The 26,096-nt window shown below is 37.8% G+C and overlaps 1 protein-coding gene across 3 annotated transcripts in view; it reads right to left on the bottom strand.

Annotated features, from left to right (window-relative positions):
• Positions 1 to 797: 797 nt before the first annotated feature.
• BRD10 (bromodomain containing 10) overlaps positions 798 to 26,096 on the bottom strand; it is a 146,098-nt gene continuing 120,799 nt past the window's right edge. For all 3 annotated transcript variants that reach the window (XM_087869660.1, XM_087869661.1, XM_045780758.2), the window contains 2 exons: positions 6,461 to 6,648; positions 798 to 5,414 (listed from right to left, as the gene is read on the bottom strand). In XM_087869660.1, coding sequence (XP_087725786.1) covers positions 1,774 to 5,414; positions 6,461 to 6,648 — 3,829 coding nt within the window. In that variant the 3' untranslated portion in view covers positions 798 to 1,773. The remainder of the gene's footprint in view (positions 5,415 to 6,460; positions 6,649 to 26,096) is intronic.

Here is a 26,096-nt window from a genome sequence, read left to right as displayed (position 1 = left end):
AAGCAGTATCCCAAATAAGATAACGGATATGAAGATTCAATTAATATAAAATCTTTTTACTGTTTTGACTTTTAAATATAAAATCTATCTTCTTGCTTTGTCTTTCATTTTAAAAATATTTATAACTTAAGCAATTACACATTTTGTGTGTGTTGTATTCCCCATGTTGCGCCTTACTTTTTTTTTAAAATTCTAATTCCAGTATAGTTAACATACAGTGTTATATTAGTTTCAAGTGCACAATATAGTAATTTTAACAATTCTATACACTACTCAGTGTTTATCATAATAAAATCTATCTTTTATTTAAAATGAGGCATAAGTCTGAAATACCACAAAGTCAAACCCTGAGAATAAGCTGACCCATAAAAACTGCTTGCTTTACAACAGAATATAAGTAACTGCTCTGTAATTGGAAAAAAAAAACCAAAAACAAACCCAAAACAACAAAAGCAAAATATACTTATAAATAATTGAAGGTGTCCATATTCATTTGTTATTTTAAATTAAAAAAGAAAAATTCACGTTTTATCATTTTGGAAAATCAGTCAACTATGAACAAACACCTCAATATAAAAATAGACATATCAGAGGGAAACTCAAAGGGTACACGGGACCTCTTCATACTACCATCACAACTTCTTGTGAATCTAAGATTATTTAAAAATAAAAAGTTAATAAAACATATCTGGCATGCATTAGCACAGACCAAATACATTGGCCTGAAAGAAGATTACTTATTTTGGTCAATGGAGAGTTTGATGGTGAAATAAGAAAAAAAACTTAAAACAATGAAATCCAGAGTGAAATTTTATAATAGAAGTAATGTACAATCATGGAAAAAGGATTTAAAGCATTAGGTCTACCATTACCAGCTCAGGTCTACCACCCACTAGCTGGGTGACCTTGGACAACATCACTTAACCTTTCAAGAGTACTGTGAAAATTAAATAAGATATGTCACGTAAAGTTTGTAAACTGTAAAACCTGTACAAGTGCTCGCCATTAATTCAAATTTTCCAGCCTTAATTCCTTTTTGTAAAGGGCTGTTTTCATTTTATAGAATGTATTCTTTCAACGGAGTAAGAACGCACTTTAAAAATGGTATTCAAACAAAGAAATACAGGAACTCAATTTATTACATGCAGATTCCTCTGCATTGCTGCTAACAGTTCACTGGTCCAAAATTACTAAAATACTTAAAAAACTATACATTATGTAAACAAAACATAAATAAGACAGCATAGTTCTTTGTACATATAGTTTAGTACAGGTTGTTAGGGATTGAGGAATATGTACAATTTTACACCATGGACTGCATTTTCACAATGCATAAATATATATATATATATTTATTTATTTATATTTTTACAGACACAAAAACAAGATTTCACTAATGACACAGAATACCATATTGTAGATACACGCTGCAACAGTCCAAATTCAAGAAGAAACATGTCAATGCAAGTGTGCAAAAGGCTAGCTTACTCCAAACTAGTGAAACTTGACTTTGTTCAATTTATGCGACACCGACAGGTAAATCCTGTCTATTTTAAACATCCTTTGAAAACATACTCATACCAATGAGTGAAATGGAACAGATCTTTTCTTCCCCAAGAAAACAAAGCCTTGTTGCAAGCTAATGAAAGGATACATTAAAACACATACACACAACTATGTATAGTATGTTTTCAACAGTATAATAAAGTTAAAATTTTTATGGGAGTCAAAACAATGCCCCATTATTTAAAAACTGGCTCGTTTAGTCTAAATTCAAGATGCAGCTGTGTCGGGCTTCTCTAAGTCAGATGAGCGAAAAGCAGGGAAGACAGAGGCAGGATTTTGACTGGTAGATACAATTTGAGAGAGAGCTGGAGAGAGAGAAGAAACCTTAGATGCTGGAGTATTTATGGTATTCAAAATTGCTCCTTCTGGACTAACCAACAGTTTTTTGACTGATGTGTCCAAATGAAATACTGCTGTGCTACTTGGCAATGGAGGTTTAGTAGAGCAAATGGTAGAAACCAAAGACGTCTTAGCCAAAAGAGTAGCAGGAGGAGACTTAATTACTGAAGTCAATGATACTGTTGGTGTGGGAGGTGGAACAGAAACTTTAGCAGTTGTGTTTATGATTTGTGGTGTTGTATGTACTGTGGGTAGAGGACTGGCATTCCCAAGAGAGTTTACAACTTTTGTAGAGCTTCTTAGAGAATGTTTCACAGACTGCCCACTTAAAGAATTATTTGATGCTAGTGTAATCTTCTGGGCAGGGTTATCTACTGATGTAGGCGGAAGGCCTTGGCCACTGTTAAGAACTAAGGGAAGTCCATATTTTGGATTATTAGATATAAGAAGAACATGGCTGCCAGCTCCAAGACCTTGTGGTGGAACAATAAACCGGGTTCCATTAATCATGATCTGAGTGCCAGGTGCCAAAGGTGTACTGGTGTTGATGACTATTTTTTGCTGAATACAAGGTTCACTCAACTGACCCCCTATCACACTATTTACATTTGTTGGTACTGTAGCAGTGTGAATGGCAGAACCACCTGGAGCAGAACTGTGACTGGGGGTTGATTTTACTAAAGTAGGGGACATCTGCTGGTTTGGCAGACAAGAAAAATTGGAAATATTAATTACTTTACCTGGACTTGGTGAAAGGGGTGGCAACTCGGTCTGAGGTTTACTTGTGTTTATATTTGTTGGCACTGTAGCTGAAATCCCTGGTGACTGAAATTGGACAGAAGTCCGAGATTGTCTTTTAGAAAGAGATATAGAACGTGTGGCTCCTGGTACTGTTGCCACTTGTGGAACTGTGTTGATTACTTTAGGGGATATAGTCACAGGTGTAGGCAAAGCAACAGTAACAGGGATTTGCAAAGCTGATGTTAAACATTTAGGAGACACTGTTGGTTGTGTAGTTGAAATCAGAACAGATGATGCAAGATGTCCTGTTTTCACAGTTGATATAGCCACAGTGTTTCCGAGATTTGACGTGCAAAGTCTATTTGACAAAATAGGCATAATTCTTGAAGAGGTATCATTTCCACTGACTAAAACAGGAGGTCGTGTCCCAACTGAAGCAGAGGTTGAGGTCACTGAAAGAGAACCCAAAGATATATTTGCTCCTGTTACTGAAAACATGTTTGCTGCTCTTGTTGCAGAAACCACTGATTCATTAACAGGAGTAATATTTTGACTCACAAAATTTGAGCTTACTGGAATTGAATTACCACTTGTTGACAATGGCAAAACATAGCCCTTGGTACTTTTTTCTTCTCCTTTTGAGGTTACATTTTGCAATATGTTAATTGATGGTATAGCTGGCACACTGCCTGAACTATTTACAATTGCTTGACCTATGTTTAGTCCAATTTTCACATCTTTTATCTGAGACACAGTTGGTGATGAATTTATTTTTATTGGTGCTCCAACTGTAGATGGAATTAGTACTATCTGGGGTTGTTCTGGAGTCTTAACATAGGTTTTATTCAAGGGGGGAGGAAGAGTTTGTTTTAATGGTTCTGCCACAATAGTTGGAGTTGAAGTGCCACTGGGAATTGGAGCATTAATAAAAACTAATTTCTGGGCAGAAACACCTGTAGATGTTGGTGCAGGTGTCACATTAATTGCAGTTCCACTGCCAGAAGGAAGAATAGATGGAGCTGACACCAGCATAAGTTTGTGAACTGCAGTCCCACTGATCACATCTCCACTTGTTGCTGCTGTTGCTTCTGATCTTGTAACAGGGAAACTTTTCGTGAAATAATCTACTTGTTGCTGTTTATTTGGAGTATGAATAACATTTGCACTGGTTTGTCCAAAATTTCCTGTTGATAAGCTAATTACACTTACTGAATTATTTGCTGTTGATGGTAGTACAGTGCCAGAAGAAACAGAGGACTTTAAGGGAGAAGGAGGCATGTGTGAAGCTTTATCTATCATGTGGCCCAAATTACCACCGCAGGAAGGTTGGCCTAATGTAAGCTTGAGATTCTTTCCCACTGATGGATTAAAGCCAGATGGAAAGGAAACAGAAGTTGGTGCTTGGCTAAAAGGTGGGAGACTAGATGTAGTGGTCATTCCAACTGCAGGTGAAAAAACAGAGGATGATGCAGTTGTTGATTTGGGCACCAGAAATGCCTGAAGATGAGGAGCAAAAGTGAAAACTGAACTTGCAGATAAGCTATTGGGTGAATTTTGATCTGGACTGGTCTGTACTTTTACAACGCCAGTGTTTCCACCTCGTGTCCTAACAAGAATTGACTGTGAATCTCTTATACACACAGTTTTCAGTTCTTGCTTTGCTTCAGAAGAATCAGCAGTTTGTTGTGCAAAACAGTTGAGGGAACTACCAGGATTTGTAGATCCACTTAGTGTTGTTGCTGATAACAGAGGCCGAACTGTTGAGGAAATGGTGGATGAAGCAATGGGCTGGGAAAATGTAGCTGCTGAAACTGCATTCTTGACTTTTCCTGACTCACGCTGGCTAGTCTTAACTGGAGGTGTTAATAAATTACTTACGGAGGTTACAGGTGACAAAGGCTGTGGCCTACCAGTGCTCACATTTGACAAAGGTGTAATTGTCCTATGGAAAGCTGTATTGGGTGGCTGGTTAGAAACAGTTCCCGCTGAGCTGACAAGAACTGATGCTAAACAAGAGTTTACACTTGCTGTCTGTGGGAGAGATGAGCAGTGCTGTTCTGGACCTTTCTGTTCACGTGGCAGTATTTCTTTTGCAACTGTTTTCCCTTCCTTGTGCTGAATCACAAAACTCTTGGGCAGAATGAGAACCTGCTGCATGATTTTTTCTCCTGTTTTAGGATCGAGCACAGGTTGCATCTGAATCTTCACAGAGCTGTTCTGCAGATCTATGGGCAACCACTGGCCACAGGGCATTTTGTATACCATTTGTAAAGGACCTTTTGTACTGGTGTGGCAGGTCAATGCTGGCTTTAGGGGGCTTGCTTCTAGAGGAGATATAACTGGTTTATCCACTGCAGGTGCACTTCTACCTGCGGAAGGGGGCAGTTGATTTGTTAAGGTCACTTTGTTCCCAATGTTCTTTGCAAGCAAGGCCTGAATAGGTTTGGTCCCTTTCTGGAGAATAGATACTGGTGTTGAATCCATTGAGGCAAATGACTCTGGAAACAGTGGCTCTGTACGACTTAATTCATTCAAACAGTCAATCTGCATCTCACCTTCTACATGCTCAACTGCTGTCTCATTTGTGCTTAACTTTGCTTTCTTCCTTGGGGAAAGCTCTTTTGTGCTATCGTCCAGATAATTAGTTTGTTTAGACTGTCGTTTAAGTGTTTTAGGCAGTATCTTCAGAACATCTTTAGAAGGTAATTCCTTTTTCAACAACTTGGTTCTGGCCACAGGAAAATCTATTTCTGATAGTTTCATATCATCTGAAAATTATAAAAGCAAGCATTTTGTTTAAATAAAACAGCAACTGAATAGCAATAATAAGACCAATTATAAAGAGCAAGTCAATCTCTGAACTGGCAATTTATTAAGAAATCTACTTTAGGATGATTCAAAATTGGAAATTAAGGTAAGCTGATCTTTGATATTTTGATAGCATAACCATTCCCAAGAACAACTACGTATTAATGAGAGAACTATTTTTGTTCAAACTCTACTAATTCTGCTGCCAATACAAATGAAAAGGAAAATTTACATCTCTTACAGAGATACTCAAACCAGCAATTAGAGCTCAGAATTCTCATCTAGTTTCAGAGACTCTAAAGGATTAAAAATGTTCATCTTTTCCTGGTGTTTAATTATTCATTCCTACAGTAAAAAATTTATGTTCATATCTGGTCAAACTGGGTTGATGAGAAGCTACTCTTTTCAATGCACCAAAGACATGAAAAACAACAGGTTAATACATTGCTAACCACAAATTTTCACACTAACCTCTTATATAATGAAAGGAAGTTACTTAACTAGATTTACAGAAAAAAATAACTAGATTTACAGAATAACATAATCTGATAAATTGAAATGCGTTACAGATAATCTAATCCAGCCTCCTTATTAGAATGATACGTCCACTCTGAGATCTCATTTGGCCATCAACATTGGTCTTCCCTCATAAAAAAATCTTCACAGTATTAGGGACGTGTCAAGTTCCATTTAAATCAAACATCAAAAACAGTGCTTCAAAAATGGTAATAATAAAAAGAGGATGAACCTAATTTAGAGGGATTACAGATCAAAGATGTGTGGTTTATAACGTGCAAAGACATGCCTACAGTTCAGAGGCAGGCACTGGCTCCAGAAACTCCCAGAAATAAAATGGTGTCTCCAAGGACACAAGACACTTCGAAATATACCAGATTTCCCTAATCAATACACATCATTAACCATATTACCTTTTACCTCAAAAAAAGATACTAAAACTTCTGTTTGTGGTTTTAGTGTTGATTTAAAGAAAAGTTTTCATAACTACCTGGGTCAAAGTGATCTTTCTCCAGGATATCTAGAGGTTCTGTGGAGTCTACAGACTTACTAACTTCTACTTTAGGAGACTCTTTTCCAGGATCTCCTTCACCTTCTTCAGCAGTCCACAGTTCTCCAGTAAATTTATCATGATCAGGCTGTCTTCTGAAATCATCATAGTCTTTCTTTAGGCGGCTCCTGAAATAAAAATGCCCGACATAACAAACAATACACACGTATTAAACTCTTGGAAGCTAAACTAACTTTATTATTTTAAACAATATCTTGAAATATTTTTAATTAAGCCACTAAAAGCTACATTATCAACAACAGCCAAACTATGGAAAGAGCCCAAATGTCCACTGACTGATGAATGGATAAAGAAGATATGGTATATATATATATATATATATATATATATATATATATATACACACACACACACACACACACACACACAATGGAATATTACTCAGCCATCAAAAAGAATGAACTCTTGCCATTTGCAACAATGTGGATGGAGCTACAGTGTATTATGCTAAGCGAGATAGGTCAGTAAAGTACCGTAAGATATCATTCATTTGTGGAATTTAAGAAATGAAACAGATGAACATATGGGAGGGGAAAAAAAAGAGAGCAAGAGAGGGAAACAAACCATAAGAGACTCTTAATGACAGAGAACAAACTGAGGGTTGATGTCAGGAAGTGGGTGGAGGATGGGTTAGATGGGTGATGGGTGTTAAGGAAGGCACTTGTTATGATGAGCACTGGGTGTTACATTAAGTGATGAACCACTGAGTTCTACTCCTGAAACCAATACTGCAGTATATGTTAATTTACTAGGATTTAAACAAAAATTTCAAAGAAAAAAAGTCACTAAGATCTATGTTTTAATCTCAAATGTGTCTAAGATGCTTAGTTCAGTCTTGCCAACATTTATCTTTAAAGAGAAAACTCAGGGGATGGGTAGGCATAAGAAACTGAAAAAGATTATATATATAATTTCAGAATACAGTTTTTGAACATATCACCAATTTGTCTTTCTAAAGGCAATGAGAGAAGGTTAATGAGAGAAAGGTAATTTTTTTCTAGCGGCACGAACAGAAATAGATTTGAAATAGTTTTATAATTACTGATTACAATATAGTGAAAGGGTTATTTAAAAAAGTTAATCAAATTCTAAACACTCCACCAAAACATACTAGAAGTAATAAATGAATTCAGTAAAGTTGCAGGATACAAAATTACTACCCAGAAATTGGTAGTATTTCTATGCACTAATAACAAAGTAGAGGAAAGAGAAATTAAGAAAACAATTCCATTTACAATTGCACAAAAAGAATAAAATGCCCAGGAATAAACTTAAACAAAGAGGTGAAAGACCTGTATTCTGAAAACTACAGAATACTGATGAAAGAAATTAAAGATGACATAAATGGAAAGATATTCCATGCTCATCAACTGAAGAATTAATATTGTTAAATGTTCATACTGCCCAAAGCAATCTACAGAGTCAATGCAATCACTATCAAAATACCAAAAGCATTTTTAACAAAATTAGAGGAAATAATACTAAAATCTGTAAGGAACTACAAAAGACAATTTTGAGCAACAAAAACAAAGCCATAGGTATCACAATTCCAGATTTCTAGATATACTACAAAGCTGAAGTAATCAAAATAGTATGTTACTTAAACAAAACTAGACACACAGATGAAGGGAACAGAATGAAGACCCCAGAAATATACCCACACTTACATGGTTAATTAATTTATGACAAAAAAGGCAAGGCTATACAATGGGAAAAAGTCTCTTCAAAAAATGGTGCTTGGAAAACTGAACAGCTATATGTAAAAGAATGAAACTGGACTGCTTTATAACACCTTACACCAAAATAAGCACCAAATAGTTAAAGACCTAAATGTGAGACCTGAAACTACAAAAATCTTAGAACAAAGGCAGTAGTTTCTCTAACACTGGCATGGCAACCTTTTTTTCTGGATTTGTCTCCTTAAACAAGGGAAACAAAAGCAAAAATAAACTATTGGGAGTATAAAAATATAAAAAGCTTCTGCACAGCAAAGGAGACCATCAACAAAAAAAGGCTGAATGGAAAAATGATATATTCAATAAAGGGTTACTAACCAAATATATAAAGAACGTAACAACTCAACAACAAAAAGCAAACAATCTGATTAAAAAATGGGCAGATGACCTGAATAGACATGTTTCCAAAGAAGACATACAGATGGCCAATAGACACACGAAAAGATGCTCAGCATCATCAGAGAAATACAAATCAAAATGAAAATGAGATATCACCTTACACCTATCAGAATGCAAAAATCAAAAAGGAAGTAACATATGTTGGCGAGGATGTGGAGAAAAACAAACCCTCATACACTGCTGGTGGGAATGCAAATTGGTAGAGCCACTGTGGAAAACAGTGTAAAGGTTTCTCAAAAAAGTAGAAAATAGAAATACCATGTGATCTGATAATTCCACTACTGGGTATTTACCCAAAGAAAAGAAAAACACTAATTCTAAAGGATATATGCACCCCTGTGTTCACTGCAGCATTATCTACAATAGCCAAGATTTGGAAGCAACCTAAGTGTCCACAGATAGACAAATGGATAAGGGAGATGTGGTGTATATATGTGTGTACACACACACACACACACACACACACACTCCCTCTCTCTCTCTCACACACACTCCCTCTCTCTCTCTCTCACACACACACACACACACACACACACACACACACACACACACACACACGAATATTATGTAGCCTTGAGAAAGGATGAGATCATGCCATTTGCAACAGCATGGATAGATCTAGAGGATATCACTAAGTGAAATAAGTCAGTCAGAGACTCATTATGAAATCTAAAAAAAAAAAAAAAAAACCAAATGAATAAACACACAACAACAAAAGAGCAGAGTCTGACCTATAAGTAAAGAGAACAAACTGATGGTTGCCAGAGGGGAACGGGTGTGGGGGATGGACAAAATGCATGAAGGAAGTTGGAGATAAAGGCTTTCAGTTTGGGAATGAATAAGTCACAAGAGTAAAAGGTATACCATAAGGAATACAGTCAACGATATTGTAAAAGTGTTGTATGGTGACAGATGGTAACTACACTTCGGGTGAGCTTTATGCATAAACTTCTCCAATCACTATGTTGTACACCTGAAACTATAACATTATGTGCCACGTATACTCAAAAAAATTGTTCACCAAAAAATTCTAGGGAACAGTACCTACTATTTTTGGTTTATACAGAGGGCAGCAAATTTTAAAAAATATTTTTAAATTAAGCATAGAGAAACAAAGTTGAAAAGTGATCTTTCAAGGACCCTTTTCACATAAAAATGTAATAGCTATGTTTCCATAAAACTATGGAGAGATAGAAACATTTCCAAATGATACAGTATTTTAGAGACTCTTTATTAATCTTTTTGCTCTCAACTGAGTTTCTCTCTTCTACTCCTAACCTTTAGTTTATTTTGTTTAGTACTTACCTCACAGTATGTGTGGCACGTAGGATAACTGTAAAATTAATTTCCTTTTAGAAATATCTACATGGGAGTTGTATGAAGTTCCTTCCTTTTTGGCCCTCTTCTCTGTCTCAGCTATTTTGTTTTCTTTTCAGGGAAAATACAAGCAATCAGACAAGCACGTTCACATGCTCACATCTCATCTGCCACTTACGACCTTCATTTGTACTCATATTCTGCCTATCTAAGCTAATCCCTCGTTTTATGCATCCTTTCTCATCTATCCACGGATATAACTCTACCAAATGTCCCTTCCTTTTCCTGAGGCCATTTTAGCCTATTAGCTCATTCCTACCAGTATACAGAATGCTATTTCTCCACTAATGAAAGCAAACAACAAAGCAAAGCACCCTCTCTTGACTCCAACTTGTCCTTCCAGCTACTGCCCTATTTCTCCGCTCCACTTTAAAATAAAACTCCACGTCCTCTCCCCTAATTCTCTTGAATAGACTCTACCTTATTGAACATTCTTTCTCAGTCTCTTCAGCTAAGTCCTACTCCTCTCCACCATCTCTACATGTTGGAATGCCCCAGGGTTCAGTCTCTCTTCTTCTCTATCTATACTCACATTCTAGGTGATTTCTACCAGTCTCATAGTTTAAATATAATCTATAGCCCGACAACTCCTAAATTTATGCCTCCAGTCTGGCTTACTCCCTTGAACTGGGACTCATATACTAAACTGCCTACTCAATAAGTCCAACTGGATATCTAAAAATCATTATCAAACTTCACATATGTTGAAATCCAAACTCTTGAATCCCTGCCTTGCAAACCTGCTACTCCTTTAGCTCCCCCTTTTTAAACTAATGACGATTCCATAATTCTAGTTGTTTAGACCAAAAATACTGGGCATCATCTTTTTACTCTTCATTTTTTTGGACACTCTACATCCAATGTTTATGAAAATTCTGCCAATCCTTACTTTCAAGTCACATCCAGAATCTAACCATTCCTTGCCATCTGTGTTGCTATTGTTGGGGAACACCATCAAAAAGATGTGACTGCCAACTGACCCATGAGCTGGACCTAGGCACTCAAAGGTTCCTCATTCCCTCCCCTTGGAATGTAGGTTCTGCTTGCCTTTCCAGCTCCCAGAGGCTGCTCCAAGAACACAGCCTTGAGAGAGTGATGTGATGTTGAATACACCTGTATAATATATGTGGCTGCATCCAGTTAAGGCTTCTTATGTAAACTTTTAAGATCCGGCAGGCGGGTGCAGAGATCCATTTGTCTTGCTGCCACCCAAGACAAGCCTCACTGAATTTAAGTTCCATCTACGTATTCAAACTGTCACCTACAAACCTGGAATGGCCTGCTTCTTTCTTAGTCTCTCCCTGTCCTCTGAATACAAACGCATTTCAGATTATACCAGGGAAACTCCTAAGAGGGTTGCAAATCAACAGCTACTACCCTGTTCCAAGCCACCACCATTTTTTTGCCTGGATTATTGCTTTTTGTAACTGATTTCCCTGTTGTCCCACTACACTAATCTCAACACAACAGGCAGTGTGAGTGCTTTAAAAGATAAGTCAGATATGTCCCTCCTCTGCTTAACCCTTCAATGTTGTCTCATTTTAGAGTAAAAACAGAAGTCCTTAAAGACATACACAACCTGGCTATGGCTACCTATACTTCTCTGATTCTTGACTCTTAGCACTTTCCTCCTCACTCACTTTGCTCTGGCTACACTTGTCTCTTTGCATTTCCTCTAAAGGCCAAAGACGATGCCAACCTTAGGACTTCTGCATCTTCTCTTCTCTCAGATATCCACATGGCTCTCTCCCTTCTTTGTTTCAGGTCTCTGTTTAAATATCAACTTATCAGAGGAGCTTCCCCTGACACCCTAGTAAAAGAGCAATCATCTTCCCATCCAAACCAGGCACTTCCTATTCTCCTTACCCTACCTTATTTTTCTTCAGAGCACTTATCACAAAAAAACCTGACATTTTGAGTTCATCTGTTTCTTGCAAGAATGCAAGCCACAGATGAAGTCAGAAATCAGTAACAGAAGGAAAACTGGAAAATTCAGAAATTTGTGGAAATTAAGCAACACACTCTTAAACAACCAATAGATCAAAGAAGAAATTAAAAGAAAAATTAGAAAATACATACAGATAAATGGAAATGAAAACATGACATACCAGAACAATGTGACACAGTGAAAACAGTGCTGACAGAGAAATTTAGAGCTACAAATAAATGCTTACACTACAAAATAAGAAAGACCTCAAAACAACAACCTAACTTTATAACTTCAGTAATAAAGTTTTGCTTCCCTTGCCTCAGGAGCCATATCTAGAAAGAAGTTGCTGTGACCAATGTCAAAGAAGTTACTGCCTGTGTCCTCTTCTAGAATTTTTATGGTTTCAGGTCTCATATTTAGGTCTTTAATCCATTCTGAATTTAGTTTTGTGTATGGTGTGAGAAAGGGGTCCATTTTCTTTCTTTTCCATGTTTCTGTTTAGTCTTCCCAACACCATTTATTGAAGAGAAAGTCCACTTCCCACTGGATATTCTTTCCTGTTTTGTTGAAGATTTACTGACCATATAATTGTGTGTTTATTTCTGGGTTTCCTAATCTGTTCCATTGATCCATGTGTCTATTTTTGTGCCAGTACAATAAATATCATTCTAATTATTATAACTCTGTATTATAACTTGAAGTCTGAAATTGTGATGCCTTCAGCTTTGCTTTCCTTTTTCAAGACTGCTTTGGCTATTCAGGATTTTTTGTGGTTCCATGCAAATTTTAGGATTGTCTGCTCTTGTTCCATAAAAATTGCTGTTGATATTTTGATAGGGATTGCATTAAATGTGTAGATTGTCAGTTTGGGTGGTACAGACATTTTAACAATAGTTGTACTCCCAATTCTTGAGCATGGAATATCTTTCCATTTCTTCGTGTCCTTTTCAATTTCTTTCACCACTGTTTCATAGATTTCAGAGTACAGGTCTTTTATGTTTTTGGTTAGGTTTATTCCTAGGTATCTTATTATTTTGGGTGCAAATATAAATGGGATTGATTCCTTAATTTCCCTTTCTGCTGCTTCATTATTAGTGTATAGAAATGCAAGAGATTAAATGCTCCCATAAAACGCCACAGGGTTGCAGACTGGATAAAAAGACACGACCCATCCATTTGCTGACTACAAGAGACTCATTTTGAACATAAAGATATATCCAGACTGAAAGTGAAGGGATGGAAAACCATTTTTCATGCCAATGGGCCTCAAAAGAAAGCTGGGGTAGCAATTCTCATATCAGACAGATTGGATTTTAAACTAAACACTATTGTTAGAGATACAGAAGGACACTATATAATTCTTAAAGGATGTATCCAACAAGTGGATATGACAATTATAAATATCTATGCCCACAACAGGGGAGCAGCTAGATACACAAGCCAACTCTTAACCAGAATAAAGAGACATATAGATAAAAATACGTTAATAAGTAGGGGACCTCAACACTCCACTCTCAGCAATAGACAGATCACCTAAGCAGAAAATCAACAAAGAAACAAGAGCTTTGAATGACATACTGGACCAGATGGACCTCATAGATATATACAGAACACTACACCCAGAACAACAGAACACTCATTCTTTTCGAACACACATGGAACTTTCTCCAGAATAGACCACATACTGGGTCACAAACAGGTCTCAACCGATACCAAAAGACTGAGATTATTCCCTGCATATTCTCAGACCACAATGCTTTGAAATTGGAACTCAATCACAAGGAAAAATTTGGAAGAAACTCAAACACTTGGAGACTAAGAACCATCCTGCTGAAGAATGATTGGGTAAATCAGGAAATTAAAAATCAGTTTAAACAAGTTTTGGAGACCAATGGGAATGAAAACACGTCGGTCCTAAACCTATGGGATACTGCAAAGGCAGTCCTAAGGGGAAAATACATAGCCGTCCAAGCCTCACTCAAAAGAATAGAAAAATCTAAACTGCAGTTTTTATATTCTCACCTCAAGAAGCTGGAGCTGGAACAAAAGAACAGTCCTAACCCACGCACGAGAAGGCAGGTGATCAAGATTAGAGCAGAGATCAATGAATTAGAAACCAGGAGCACAGTAGAGCAGATCAACAGAACTAGAAGCTGGTTCTTTGAAAGAATAAATAAAATAGATAAGCCACTGGACAGACTTATTCAAAAGAATAGAGAAAGGACCCAAATAAATAAAATTATGAATGAAAGGGGAGAGATCACGACCACCACCAATGAAATAGGAAGGATCATTAGAAACTTTTATCAACAACTTTAAGCCAATAAATTAAACAACCTGTAAGAAATGGATGCCTTCTTGGAAACCTATAAACTACCAAGACTGGAACAGGAAGAAACTGATTATTAAAACAGACTAATTATGAAGAGATTGAAACAATGGTCAAAAACCTCCCCAAAACAAAAGTCCGGGGCCTGACGGATTCCCCGGGGAATTCTACGAAACATTCAAAGAAGAAATAATACCTATTCCCCTGAAGCTATTTCAAAAAATAGAAACAGAAGGAAAACTACCAAACTCATTCTATGAGGCCAGTATTACCTTGATCCCCAAACCAGACAAAGACCCCATCAAAAAGGAGAATTACAGACCGATATCCCTGATGAATATGGATGCCAAAATTCTCAACAAGATCCTAGCTAATAGGATCCAACAGTACATTAAAAGGATTATCCATCACGACCAAGTGGGATTCATCCGTGGGATGCAAGGGTGGTTTGATATTCGCAATTCAGTGTGATAAAACACATTAATAAGAGAAGAGACAAGAAGCATATGATCCTCTTGATTGATGCAGAAAAAGCATTTGACAAAATCCAGCATCCTTGCCTGATTAAAACACTTCAGAGTGCAGGGATAGAGGGTACATTCCTCAATTTCATCAAAACCATCTATGAAAAGCCTATAGCAAATATCATTCTCAATGGGGAAAAGCTGAAAGCCTTTCCCTTAAGATCAGAAACACGACAAGGATGCCCACTCTCGCCACTATTATTCAACATAATACTAGAAGTCCTTGCAACAGCAATCAGACAACAAAAAGGGATAAAAGGTATCCAAATCAGCAAAGAAGAAGTCAAAATGTCTCTCTTCTCAGATGACATGATACTTTATATGGAAAACCCAAAAGAATCCACGCCCAAACTATTAGAAGTTATAGAGCAATTCAGTAATGTGGCGGGATACAAAATCAATGCTCAGAAATCAGTTGCATTTCTATAGACGAATAATGAGACTGAAGAAAGAGAAATTAGGGAATCCATGCCATTTACAATAGCACCAAAAACCATACGTTACCTTGGAATTAACTTAACCAGAGACGTAAAGGACCTATATTCTAGAAACTATAAATCACTCTTGAAAGACATTGAGGAAGACACAAAAAGATGGAAAAATATTCCATGCTCATGGATCAGAAGAATTAACGTAGTTAAAATGTCCATGCTACCCAGAGTAATCTACACTTTCAATGCTATCCCGATCAAAATACCGAGGACATTTTTCAAAGAACTGGAACAAATAGCCCTTAAATTTGTATGGAACCAGAAAAGGCCCCGAATCTCCAAGGAACTGTTGAAGAGGAAAAACAAAGCTGGGGGCATCACAATGCCGGATTTCGAGCTGTACTACAAAGCTGTGATCACAAAGACAGCATGGTACTGGCACAAAAACAGACACATAGACCAATGGAACAGAACAGAGAACCCAGAAATGGACCCTCGAGTTTATGGTCAACTAATGTTTGACAAAGCAGAAAAAACATCCATTGGAAAAAAGACAGTCTCTTCAATAAATGGTGCTGGGAAAATTGGACAGCTACATGCAAAAGAATGAAACTTGACCACTCTCTCACACCATACACAAAGATAAACTCCAAATGGATGAAAGACCTCGATGTGAGACAGGAATCCATCAAAATCCCAGAGGAGAACATAGGCTGCAACCTCTACGACATCGGCCACAGCAACCTTTTTCATGACACATCTCCAAAGGCAAGAGAAACAAAAGATAAAATGAACTTGTGGGACTTCATCAAGATAAAAAGCTTCTGCACAGCCAAGGAAACAGTCAAAAAAACTAAGAGGCAGCCCACGGAATGGGAGAAGATATTTGCAAATGACACTACAGATAAAGGACTAGTATCCAAGATCTACAAAGAACTTCTCAAACTCAATACACGGGAATGTATTGAGAAATGACACTTTTCCAATGAAGACATACAAATGGCTAAGAGACACATGAAAAAATGTTCAAAATCATTAGTCATCAGGGAAATAGCAAATCAAAACTACCTTGACATACCCCCTTATGCCAGTTAGAATGGCAAAAACTGACAAGGCAGGAAAAAACAAATGTTGGAGAGGATGTGGAGTAAGGGGATCCCTCTTACACTGTTGGTGGGAATGCAAGTTGGTACAGCCCCTTTGGAAAACAGTGTGGAGGTCCCTTAAAAAGTTAAAAACTGAGCTACCCTATGATTGAGCAATTGCACTACTGGGTGTTTACCCCAAAGATACAGACGTAGTGAAGAGAAGGGCCATATGCACCCCAATGTTCATAGCAGCATTGTCCACAATAGCTAAAAATCTTGGAAGGAGCCGAGATGCCCTTCAACAGAGGACTAGATTAAGAAGATGTGGTCCATATATACAATGGAATATTACTCAGCCATCAGAAATAACGATTACACAACATTTGCAGCAACATGGACGGGACTGGAGGAGATTATGCTAAGTGAAGTAAGTCAAGCAGAGAAAGACAATTATCATATGGTTTCACTCATTTATGAAACATAAGATCGGTAGGAGAAGGAAGGGAAGAATGAAGGGGGGGTAAACAGAACTGGGAATGAACCATGAGAGACTGTGGACTCCGAGAAACAAACTGAGGGCTTCAGAGGGGAGGGGTGTGGGGGATTGGGATAGGCCGGTGATGGGTATTAAGGAGGGCACATATTGCAGGGTGCACTGGGTGTTATATGCAAATAATGAATCATGGAACATTGCATCAAAAACTGGGGGTGACTAATATAACAAAATAAAAATTATTTTAAAAAGTTAAAAAAAAAGAAATTAAAAGGGGCGCCTGGGTGGCACAGCGGTTAAGCGTCTGCCTTCGGCTCAGGGCGTGATCCCGGCGTTACGGGATCGAGTCCCACATCAGGCTCCTCCGCTGGGAGCCTGCTTCTTCCTCTCCCACTCCCCCTGCTTGTGTTCCCTTTCTTGCTGGCTGTCTCTATCTCTGTCAAATAAATAAATAAAATCTTTAAAAAAAAATTAAAAAATGCAACAGATTTCTGTACACTGATTTCGTATCCTGTGATTTTACTAAGTTTGTGTATCAGTTCTAGCAATCTTTTGGTGGAGTCTTTCTGGCTATCTATATCGAGTATTATGTCATCTGCAAATAGTGAAAGTTTTACTTCTCCCTTGCTCGTTTGGATGCCTTTTATTATTTCTTTTTATTTTCTGACTTTTGTGGCTTGGACTTTCAGTACTATGTTTAATGAAAGTGGTGAGAGGTGACATCCTTCCCTTGTTCCTGACGTTAGGGGAAAAGCTCGCAGTTTTTCCCCATTAAGGATGATGTAATAAAAAAAGAAAAAAAGGATGATGTCAGCTGTGGGTTTTTAATGTATTGCTGTTATCATGTTGAGGTATGTTCCCTCTAGCCCTACTTTGTGGAAGGTTTTTGTCATGAATGGATGTTGTACTTTGTCAAATGCCTTTTTGCATCTATTAAAAAGATCACATGGTTCTTATTCTTTGTCTTACTGATGTGATTGATTGGCAAATATTGAACCACCACTGCAACCAGGAATAAATTCCACTTGATCGTGGTGAATGATTTTTTTAATGTATTGTTGAATTTGGTTTGCTAGTATTTGTTCAGGAATTTTGCATCTAATTTCATCAGGGATATTGGCCTGTAGTTCTCTTTTTTTATTGTTATCCTTATCTGGTTTCAGTATCAGGGTAATGCTGGCCTTGTAGAATGAATTTGGAAGTTTTCCTTCCTTTTCTATGCTTGGAGTACTTTAAGTAGAATAGGTATTAACTCTTTAAATATTTGGTCAAATTTGCCTGTAAAGCCATATGATTCTGGAGTTTTGTTTGTTGGGAATTTTTTGGTTACTCATGCAATTCTTCCTGGTTATCAGCCTATTAAAATTTTCTATTTCCTCCTTTTTCAGTTTTGGTAGTTTATAGGTTTCTAGGTATTTAGCCATTTCTTCTAGGTTGTCCAATTTGTTGGCATAGTTTTTTATAATAGTCTCTTAGTTATAACTGTTTATAGATCTGTGGTATTGGTTGTTATTTCTCCTCTCTCATTTGTGATTTTGAGTTCTTTCTCTTTTTTTCTTGATAGGTCAGCCTAAAGGTTTACCAATTTTACTGACTTGTTCAAAGAACCAGCTCCTGATTTCACTGATCTGTTCTATTGTGTGTTTTTTTTAGGTTCTGTATCATTTATTTCTGTCCTAATCTTTATTTTATCCTTCCTTCTGTTTTAGGTTTTGATTGCTGTTTTTTCTCGCTTTCTTAGATGTAAAGTTAGGTTGTTTGAGATTTTTCTTGCTTCTTGAGGTAGGCCTATATTGCTATCACCTTCCCTCTTACAACTGGTTTTGTTGCATCCCAGAGGTTTTGGACTGCTATGTTTTCATTTTCATTTGTTTCCATGTACTTCTTTATTTCTTCTTTGATTTCCTGGTTGACCCATTCATTGTTTAGTAGTATGTTATTCAACCTCCATGTATTAGTGGTCTTTCAAGAGCACTGTGGTGAGAAAAGACACATGGTAGGACTTTGATCTTCTTGAGTTTGTTCAGGTTTGTTTTGTGGGCTAATATGTGATCTATTCTGGAGTACATTCCGTATGCATTTGAAAACAATGTGTATTCTGCTGTTTTAGGATGGAATGTTCTGAATATATCTGTTAAATACCATCTGGTCCAGTGTGTCCCTCAAAACCATTGTTTCCATGTTGATTTTCTGTTTAGATGATCTGTCTATTGATGTAAGTTGGTTGTTAAAGTCCCCCACTATGATCATATTATCATCAATTAAGCCTTAAAGTTTGTTATTAACTGCTTTATGTATTTGGGTGCTTCATGATGGGTGCCTAAATATTTAGAGTTGTATTTTCTTGTTGGATTGTCCCCTTTATCATCATGTAGTGTCCTCCTTTGTCTCTTGTTACAGTTTTTGTTTTAAAATCTAGCTTGTGCGAAATAAATATTACCACTTCGGCTTTCTTTAGAGATTGATTTGCATGATAGATGTTTCTTCATCTCCCCACTTTCAGTCTGCAGGTGTCTTCTGGTCTGAAATGAGTCTCTTGTAGGCAGCATAAAGATGGAGGCTTTTTTTTTTTATCCATTCTGTCATTCTGTCTTTTGACTGGACATTTAGTCCATTTACTACAAAGTTATTACTGATAGTATGTATTTATTGTTATTTTATTTCTTATTTTGTGGTTGTTTCTGAAGAATTTTTCTGATACTTTTCTTTCTCTCTTTCATGTTTTGCTGATTTTCCTTAGTGATATATTTTATTCTTTTATATATTTATATTTTTATTCTTTTTATATTTTATATTTTTATTCTCTATTGTTCTCTTCATTCTTTGCATGTTTATCAGTAGCTTTTTATATATGATTACCATCAGGGTTGTATATAATTTCTTCTGCATATAGGAAACTATATTAGGTTGATAGTCGTTTTTCTTTTTTTTTTTATTATGTTAGTCACCAACAGTACATCATTAGTTTTTGATGTAGTGTTCCATGATTCATTGGTTGCATATAACACCCACTGCTCCATGCAATATGTACCCTCCTTACCCTCCTTAATACCTTCACGGGGCTAGCCCACCCCCCACCCCCCTCTAAAACCCTTAGTTTGTTTCCGGGGTCCATAGTCTCTCGTGGTTTGTTTCCCTCTCTGTTTACCCGCCCCCCCCCCATCGTTTTTCCCTTCCTTCTCCTAACAATCTCCCTGCCTTTCCTTATGTTCCACAAATGGGTGAAATCGTATGACAACTGTCTTTCTCAGCTTGACTTATTTCACTTAGCATAATCTCCTCCAGTCCCGTTCACGTTGCTGCAAATGTTGGGTAATCGTTCTTTCTGATGGCTGAGTAATATTCCATTGTATATATGGACCACATCTTCTTTATCCATTCATCTGTTGAAGGGCATCTCAGCTCCTCCCACAGTTTGGCTATTGTGGACATTGCTGCTATGAACATTGGGGTGCATATGGCCCGTCTTTTCACTCCACCTCTGTCTTTGGGGTAAATACCCAGTAGTGCAATTGCTGGGTCATAGGGTAGTTCTAGTTTTAATTTTTTGAGGAACCTCCACACTGTTTTCCAAAGTGGCTGTACCAACTATCATTTCCACCAACAGTGTAAGAGGTTTCCTCTTTCTCCACATCCTCTCCAACATTTGTTGTTTCTTGCCTTGTCCATTTTTGTCATTCTACTGGTGTAAGGTGGTATCTCAAGATGGTTTTGATTTGCATTTCCCTGATGGCTAATGATTTTGAACATTTTTTCATGTGTCTGTTAGCCATTTGTATGTCTTCATTGGAAAAGTGTCTGTTCATATCTTCTGCCCATTTTTTGATTTGATTATTTGTTTCTTGGGTATTGAGTTTGAGTTCTTTATAGATCTTGGATACCAGCCCTTTATCTGTAGTGCCCTTTGCAAATATCTTTTCCCAGTCCGTGGGCTACCTCTTTGTTTTGTTGACTGTTTCCTTGGCTGTGCAGAAGCTTTTTATCTTCATGAAGTCCCACAAGTTCATTTTTGCTTTTGTTTCCCTTGCCTTTGGAGATGCGTCATGAAAGAAGTTGCTGTGGCTGATGTCGAAGAAGTTACACCCTATGTTCTCCTCTAGGATTTTGATGGATTCCTGTCTCACATCGAGGTCTTTCATCTATCTGGAGTTTATCTTTGTGTATGGTGTGAGAGAGTGGTCAAGTTTCATTCTTTTGCATGTAGCTGTCCAATTTTCCCAGCACCATTTATTGAAGAGACTGTCTTTTTTCCACTGGATGTTTTTCCCTGCTTTGTCAAAGATTAGTTGACCACAGAGTTGAGGGTCCATTTCTGGGTTCTCTCTTCTGTTCCATTGGTCTATGTGTCTGTTTTTGTGCCAGTACCATGCTGTCTTTGTGATCACAGTTTTGTAGTATAGCTTGAAATCAGGCAACGTGATACCCCCAGGTTTTTCTTTTTCAACATTTCCTTAGTGATCCTGAGTCTTCTCTGATTCCACACAAATTTCAGGATTGTTTGTTACAGCACTTTGAAAAATGTCATTGGTATTTTGATCGGGATGGCATTGAAAGTGCAGATTGCTCTGGGTAGCATAGATATTTTAACAATGTTTATTCTTCCGATCCATGAGCAGGGAATGTTCTTCCATCTTTTTGCGTCTTCTTCAATGTCTTTCATCGGTGTTCTGCAGTTTCTAGAGTATAGATCCTTTACTTCTCTGGTTAAGTTTATTCCAAGATATCTTATGGTTTCTGGTGCTACTATAAATGGAATTGATTCCCTAATTTCTCTTTCTTCAGTTTCATTGTTAGTGTATAGAAATGCAATGATTTCTGAGCACTGATTTTGAATCCTGCCACATTACTGAATTGCTGTATGAGTTCTAGTAATTTGAGGGTGAAGTCTTTTGGGTTTCCATATAAAGTATCATGTTATCTGCGAAGAGAGAGACTTTAACTTCTTCTTTGCCAATTTGCATACCTTTTATTCTTTTTTGTTGTATGATTGCTGTTGCTAGGACTTGTAGTACTATGTTGAACAATAATGGCGAGAGGTGGCATCCTTGTCGTGTTCCTGATCTTAAGGGAAAGCCTCTCAGCTTTTCCCCATTGAGAATGATATTCGCTGTAGGCTTTTCATAGATGGTTTTGATGAAATTGAGGAATGTACCCTCTATCCCTACACTCTGAAGTGTTTTAATCAGGCAAGGATGCTGGATTTTGTCAAATGCTTTTTCTGCATCAATTGAGAGGATCATATGCTTCTTGTCTCTTATTAATGTGTTCTATCACACTGATTTGCGAATATTGAACCATCCTTGCATCCCACGGATGAATCCCACTTGGTCGTGATGGATAATTCTTTTAATGTACTGTTGGATCCTATTAGCTAGGATCTTGTTGAGAATTTTGGCATTCATATTCATCAGGGATATCGGTCTGTAATTCTCCTTTTTGATGGGGTCTTTGCCTGGTTTTGGGATCAGGTAATGCTGGCCTCACAGAATGAGTTTGGTAGTTTCCTTCTGTTTCTGTTTTTTGAAACAGCTTCAGGAGAGTAGGTATTATTTCTTCTTTGAATGTTTGGTAGAACTCCCTGGGGAATCCATCAGGTCCTGGACTCTTGTTTTTTGGAAGGTTTTTGATTACTGCTTCAATCTCTTCACTGTTAATCGGTCTATTTAGATTATCAATTTCTTCCTGTTTCAGTCTTGGTAGTTTATACGTTACCAGAAGGCATCCATTTCTTCCAGGTTGCTTAATTTATTGGCATACAGTTGTTGATAATAGCTTCTAATGATTGTTCCTATTTCCTTGATAGTAGTTGTGATCTCTCCCCTTTCATTCATTATTTTATTAATTTGGGTCCTTTCTCTATTCTTTTGAATAAGTCCAGCCAGTGGCTTATCAATCTTATTAATTCTTTCAACGAACCATCTTCTAGTTTTGTTGATCTGCTCCACTGTATTTCTGGTTTCTAATTCATTGATCTCTGCTCTAATCTGAATCTGCTGTCTTTTTGTGCTTGGCTTAGGCCTGTTCTTTTGTTCTATCTCCAGCTGTTTAAGGTGTGAGTATAAGGACTGCATTTTAGATTGTTCTATTCTTTTGAGTGAGGCTTGGATGGCTATGTATTTTCCCCTTAGGACTACCTTTGCAGTGTCCCGTAGGTTTTGGACGTTCTCATTGGTTTCCATAAATTGCTTAAGTTCTTTAATTTCCTGGTTTACCCAATCATTCTTAAGCAGGATGTTCCTTAGTTTCCAAGTGTTTGGTTTCTTCCAAATTTTTCCTTGTGATTGAGTTCCAGTTTCAAAGCATTGGGGTATGAGAACATGCAGGGAACAATCTCAGTCTTTTGGTATCAGTTGAGACCTGTTTTGTGACCCAGTATATGGTCTATTCTGGAGAAAGTTCCATACGCATTCAAAAAGAATGAGTTTTCTGTTGCTCTGGGGTGTAGTGTTCTGTATATATCTAATGAGGTCCATCTGGTCCAGTATGTAATGTAAAGCTTTTGTTTTTGTTGATTTTCTGCTTAGATATCTGTCTACTGCTGAGAATGGAGTGCTGAGGTCCCCTACTATTAAAATATTATTATTTATATGTCTCTTTATTTTGGTTAAGAGTTGGCTTGTGTATCTAGCCGCTCCCTTGCTGGGGGCATAGATATTTATAATTGTTAGATCCTTTTGTTGGATATATACACTTTCAGAATAATATAGTGTCCTTCTGTATCGTTTATAGTCTTTAGCTTAAAATCTAATCTGTCTGATAGGAGAATTGCTATCCCAGCTTTCTTTTGAGGTCCATTGGCATGAAAAATGGTTTTCCATCCCTTCACTTTCAATCTGGATGTATCTTTAGGTTCAGTGTGAGTCTCTTGTAGACAGCAAATGGATGGGTCATGTCTTTTTATCCAATCTGCAACCTGTGGCATTTATGGGAGCCTTTAGGCCACTCACATTTAGAGTGATTATTGAGAGATATGATTTTAATGTCATCATGTTGCCTATGAAGTCCTTGTTTCTATAGATTGTCTCTGTAAATTTCTGTTCTGTATCACTCTTGGGGTTTTTTACTTTTATGGAACCCCCCCCCCCCATATTTCTTGTAGTGCTGGCTTGGTCGTCACATATTCTTCCAGTTTCTGCTGGTCTTGGAAGCTTCTTGTCTCTCCATCAATTCTGAATGATGGCCTTGCTGGATACAGTATCCTTGGCTGCACGGTCTTCTCACTTAGTGCTCTGAATATGTCTTGCCAGCCCTTTCTGGCTTGCCAGGTGTCTGTAGACAGGTCTGACGTTATTCTGATGTTCCTCTCTCTGTACATAAGGAATCTCTTCCCCCTCTCCGCTTTCATGATTGTTTCCTTGGATCTAAGATTTGCAAATTGTACTATTTTATGTTGTGGTGTTGGTCTGTTCTCATTGATCTTGGGAGGGGTCCTCTCTGCCTCTTGGACACGAATGCTTGTTTCCTTCACCAGATTAGGGAAGTTCTCAGCTACAATTTGTTCAAATATCTCTTCTAGACCTCTGTCTTTCTCCACCCCCTCGGGGATCCTGATGATTCTGACATTGGAATGTTTCATTGAGTCAGTAATCTCCCGTAGCTTTTTTTCATGAAAATGGGTTTTTTTCCCCTCATGTTACCTCTCTTTCCTTTTTTTCTATCCTCTCATCCTCTAACTCACTAATTCGTTCTTCTGCCTCGTTTACCCTGGCAGTCAGAGCACCCAGTTTAGACTGCATTTGATTCACAGAATACCTAATTTCTGCCAGATTCGTTCTCATTTCATCCCTTAGAGATTCTATATTTCAGTTAATATTTTTCTCAAGCCTATACATCATCTTGATAATTGTTACTCTGAACTCCATTTCTGACAACTTGTTTATATCCATATCCATTAGTTCTGTGGCAGAGGCCACAGTCTCTACTTCTTTCCTTTGTTGGGGGTTCCTCTGCCTTGTCATTCTGATGAGGTGTGGTTGCAGGTCTGTACAGAGTTCAAATTATTGACCAGGACCCAAGCAAGATGTACCTGTTTTATAGGGACTTTAGGGATGTGGGTTTCTTGTTCTTCCAGCCTGCTTTCTGGTGGAGGGGCCTGCCGCGCTGATACTCATGGAACCTTGCCCCCTGTTGGGGTGGATGGGCCCAGTGAGAACCGGTTTTTTGGGGCTTTTGTTCTCTGGCAGCTTTCCCTGGCGGCTTTCTGTGTCTTTTCTGAGAGCAGAAGTGACCATATCCAAACCTGTGTCTCAGAACAGAGAGATCGCCATCTGCTCTTCACTGAGCTCTCCAATCCACACCGACTCCATTTCTGTCTGAGCTGCCAGAAACCCAGAGTGTCCTCGTTTGTGGGCCCCACTACTGCTCTCCCAGTCCTCGCTCTCACGGCCAGCTCATCTCTGCCCTTTATGCTTTTAAAACTGCCAGCCGTCCCCAGTTTGCACGCATGCTCCCAAGCTCCAGGTTTCAGTCAGGTTTCCCCACTGCTACCGGTCTGCTAGTCTGGTCCGCTCCCTAGTGCAGGAGGCTTCTGCCTTGCTGGCACACGAGCGAGGCAGCTCCCTCCCCCTTCCATTTATCTTCCGATATCTGTAAGCAGACTCTTGGCTCCCCACTTCATGCCTCAAGACCAAGCACTGGAGATACTCTGGTTGTAGAGATCCAGATGTATCTTCTTATGGCTGACAGTCGTTTAAGTTTGAACCCATTTATTTCTCCTCTATTATATTTTATATTCTTTCTTTTGTGAGTTTCTTGATTTTTTTTTTTTTTTACAGAAATACTCACTTTTACTGCTTTTGTGTTTTCATTCCTTTATACTGTCACTTTTGGTCTCTCTTTTCCACTCAAAGAGGCCCCTTTAATATTTCTTACAGGGCTGATTTAGTGGTCAAGAATCCATTTAGTTTTTGTTTGTCCGGGGAACTTTTTATCTCTCCTTCTATTCTGAATGATAGCTTTGCTGGATAGAGTATTCTTGGCTGCAGATTTTTCCCAATTATCACTTTGAATATATCATGCCTTGTAGCCTGGAAAGTTTCTGCTGAAAAATCTCCTCCTAGCCTTAGGTTTTAAGATTTTTTCGTTCTTACTGTAGTCTGCCAATTTAATTACAAAATGTCTTGGTGTGGATCTGGTTCTGTTGATTTTGATGGGAGTTCTCTGTGCTTCCTGGATCTGGATATCTGTTTCCTTCCCCAAGTTAGGGAAGCCAACTATTATTTCTTCAAATAAATTTTCTGCCCCCTTTT

The sequence above is a fragment of the Ursus americanus genome, chromosome 18 (genome assembly GCF_024610735.1).
Source record: "Ursus americanus isolate L20-20 chromosome 18, mUrsAme1.1.p, whole genome shotgun sequence".
Lineage (NCBI taxonomy): Eukaryota > Metazoa > Chordata > Mammalia > Carnivora > Ursidae > Ursus > Ursus americanus.
Note: the sequence above shows the minus strand (reverse complement) of the source record. Positions and strands in the feature narration are given on the sequence as shown.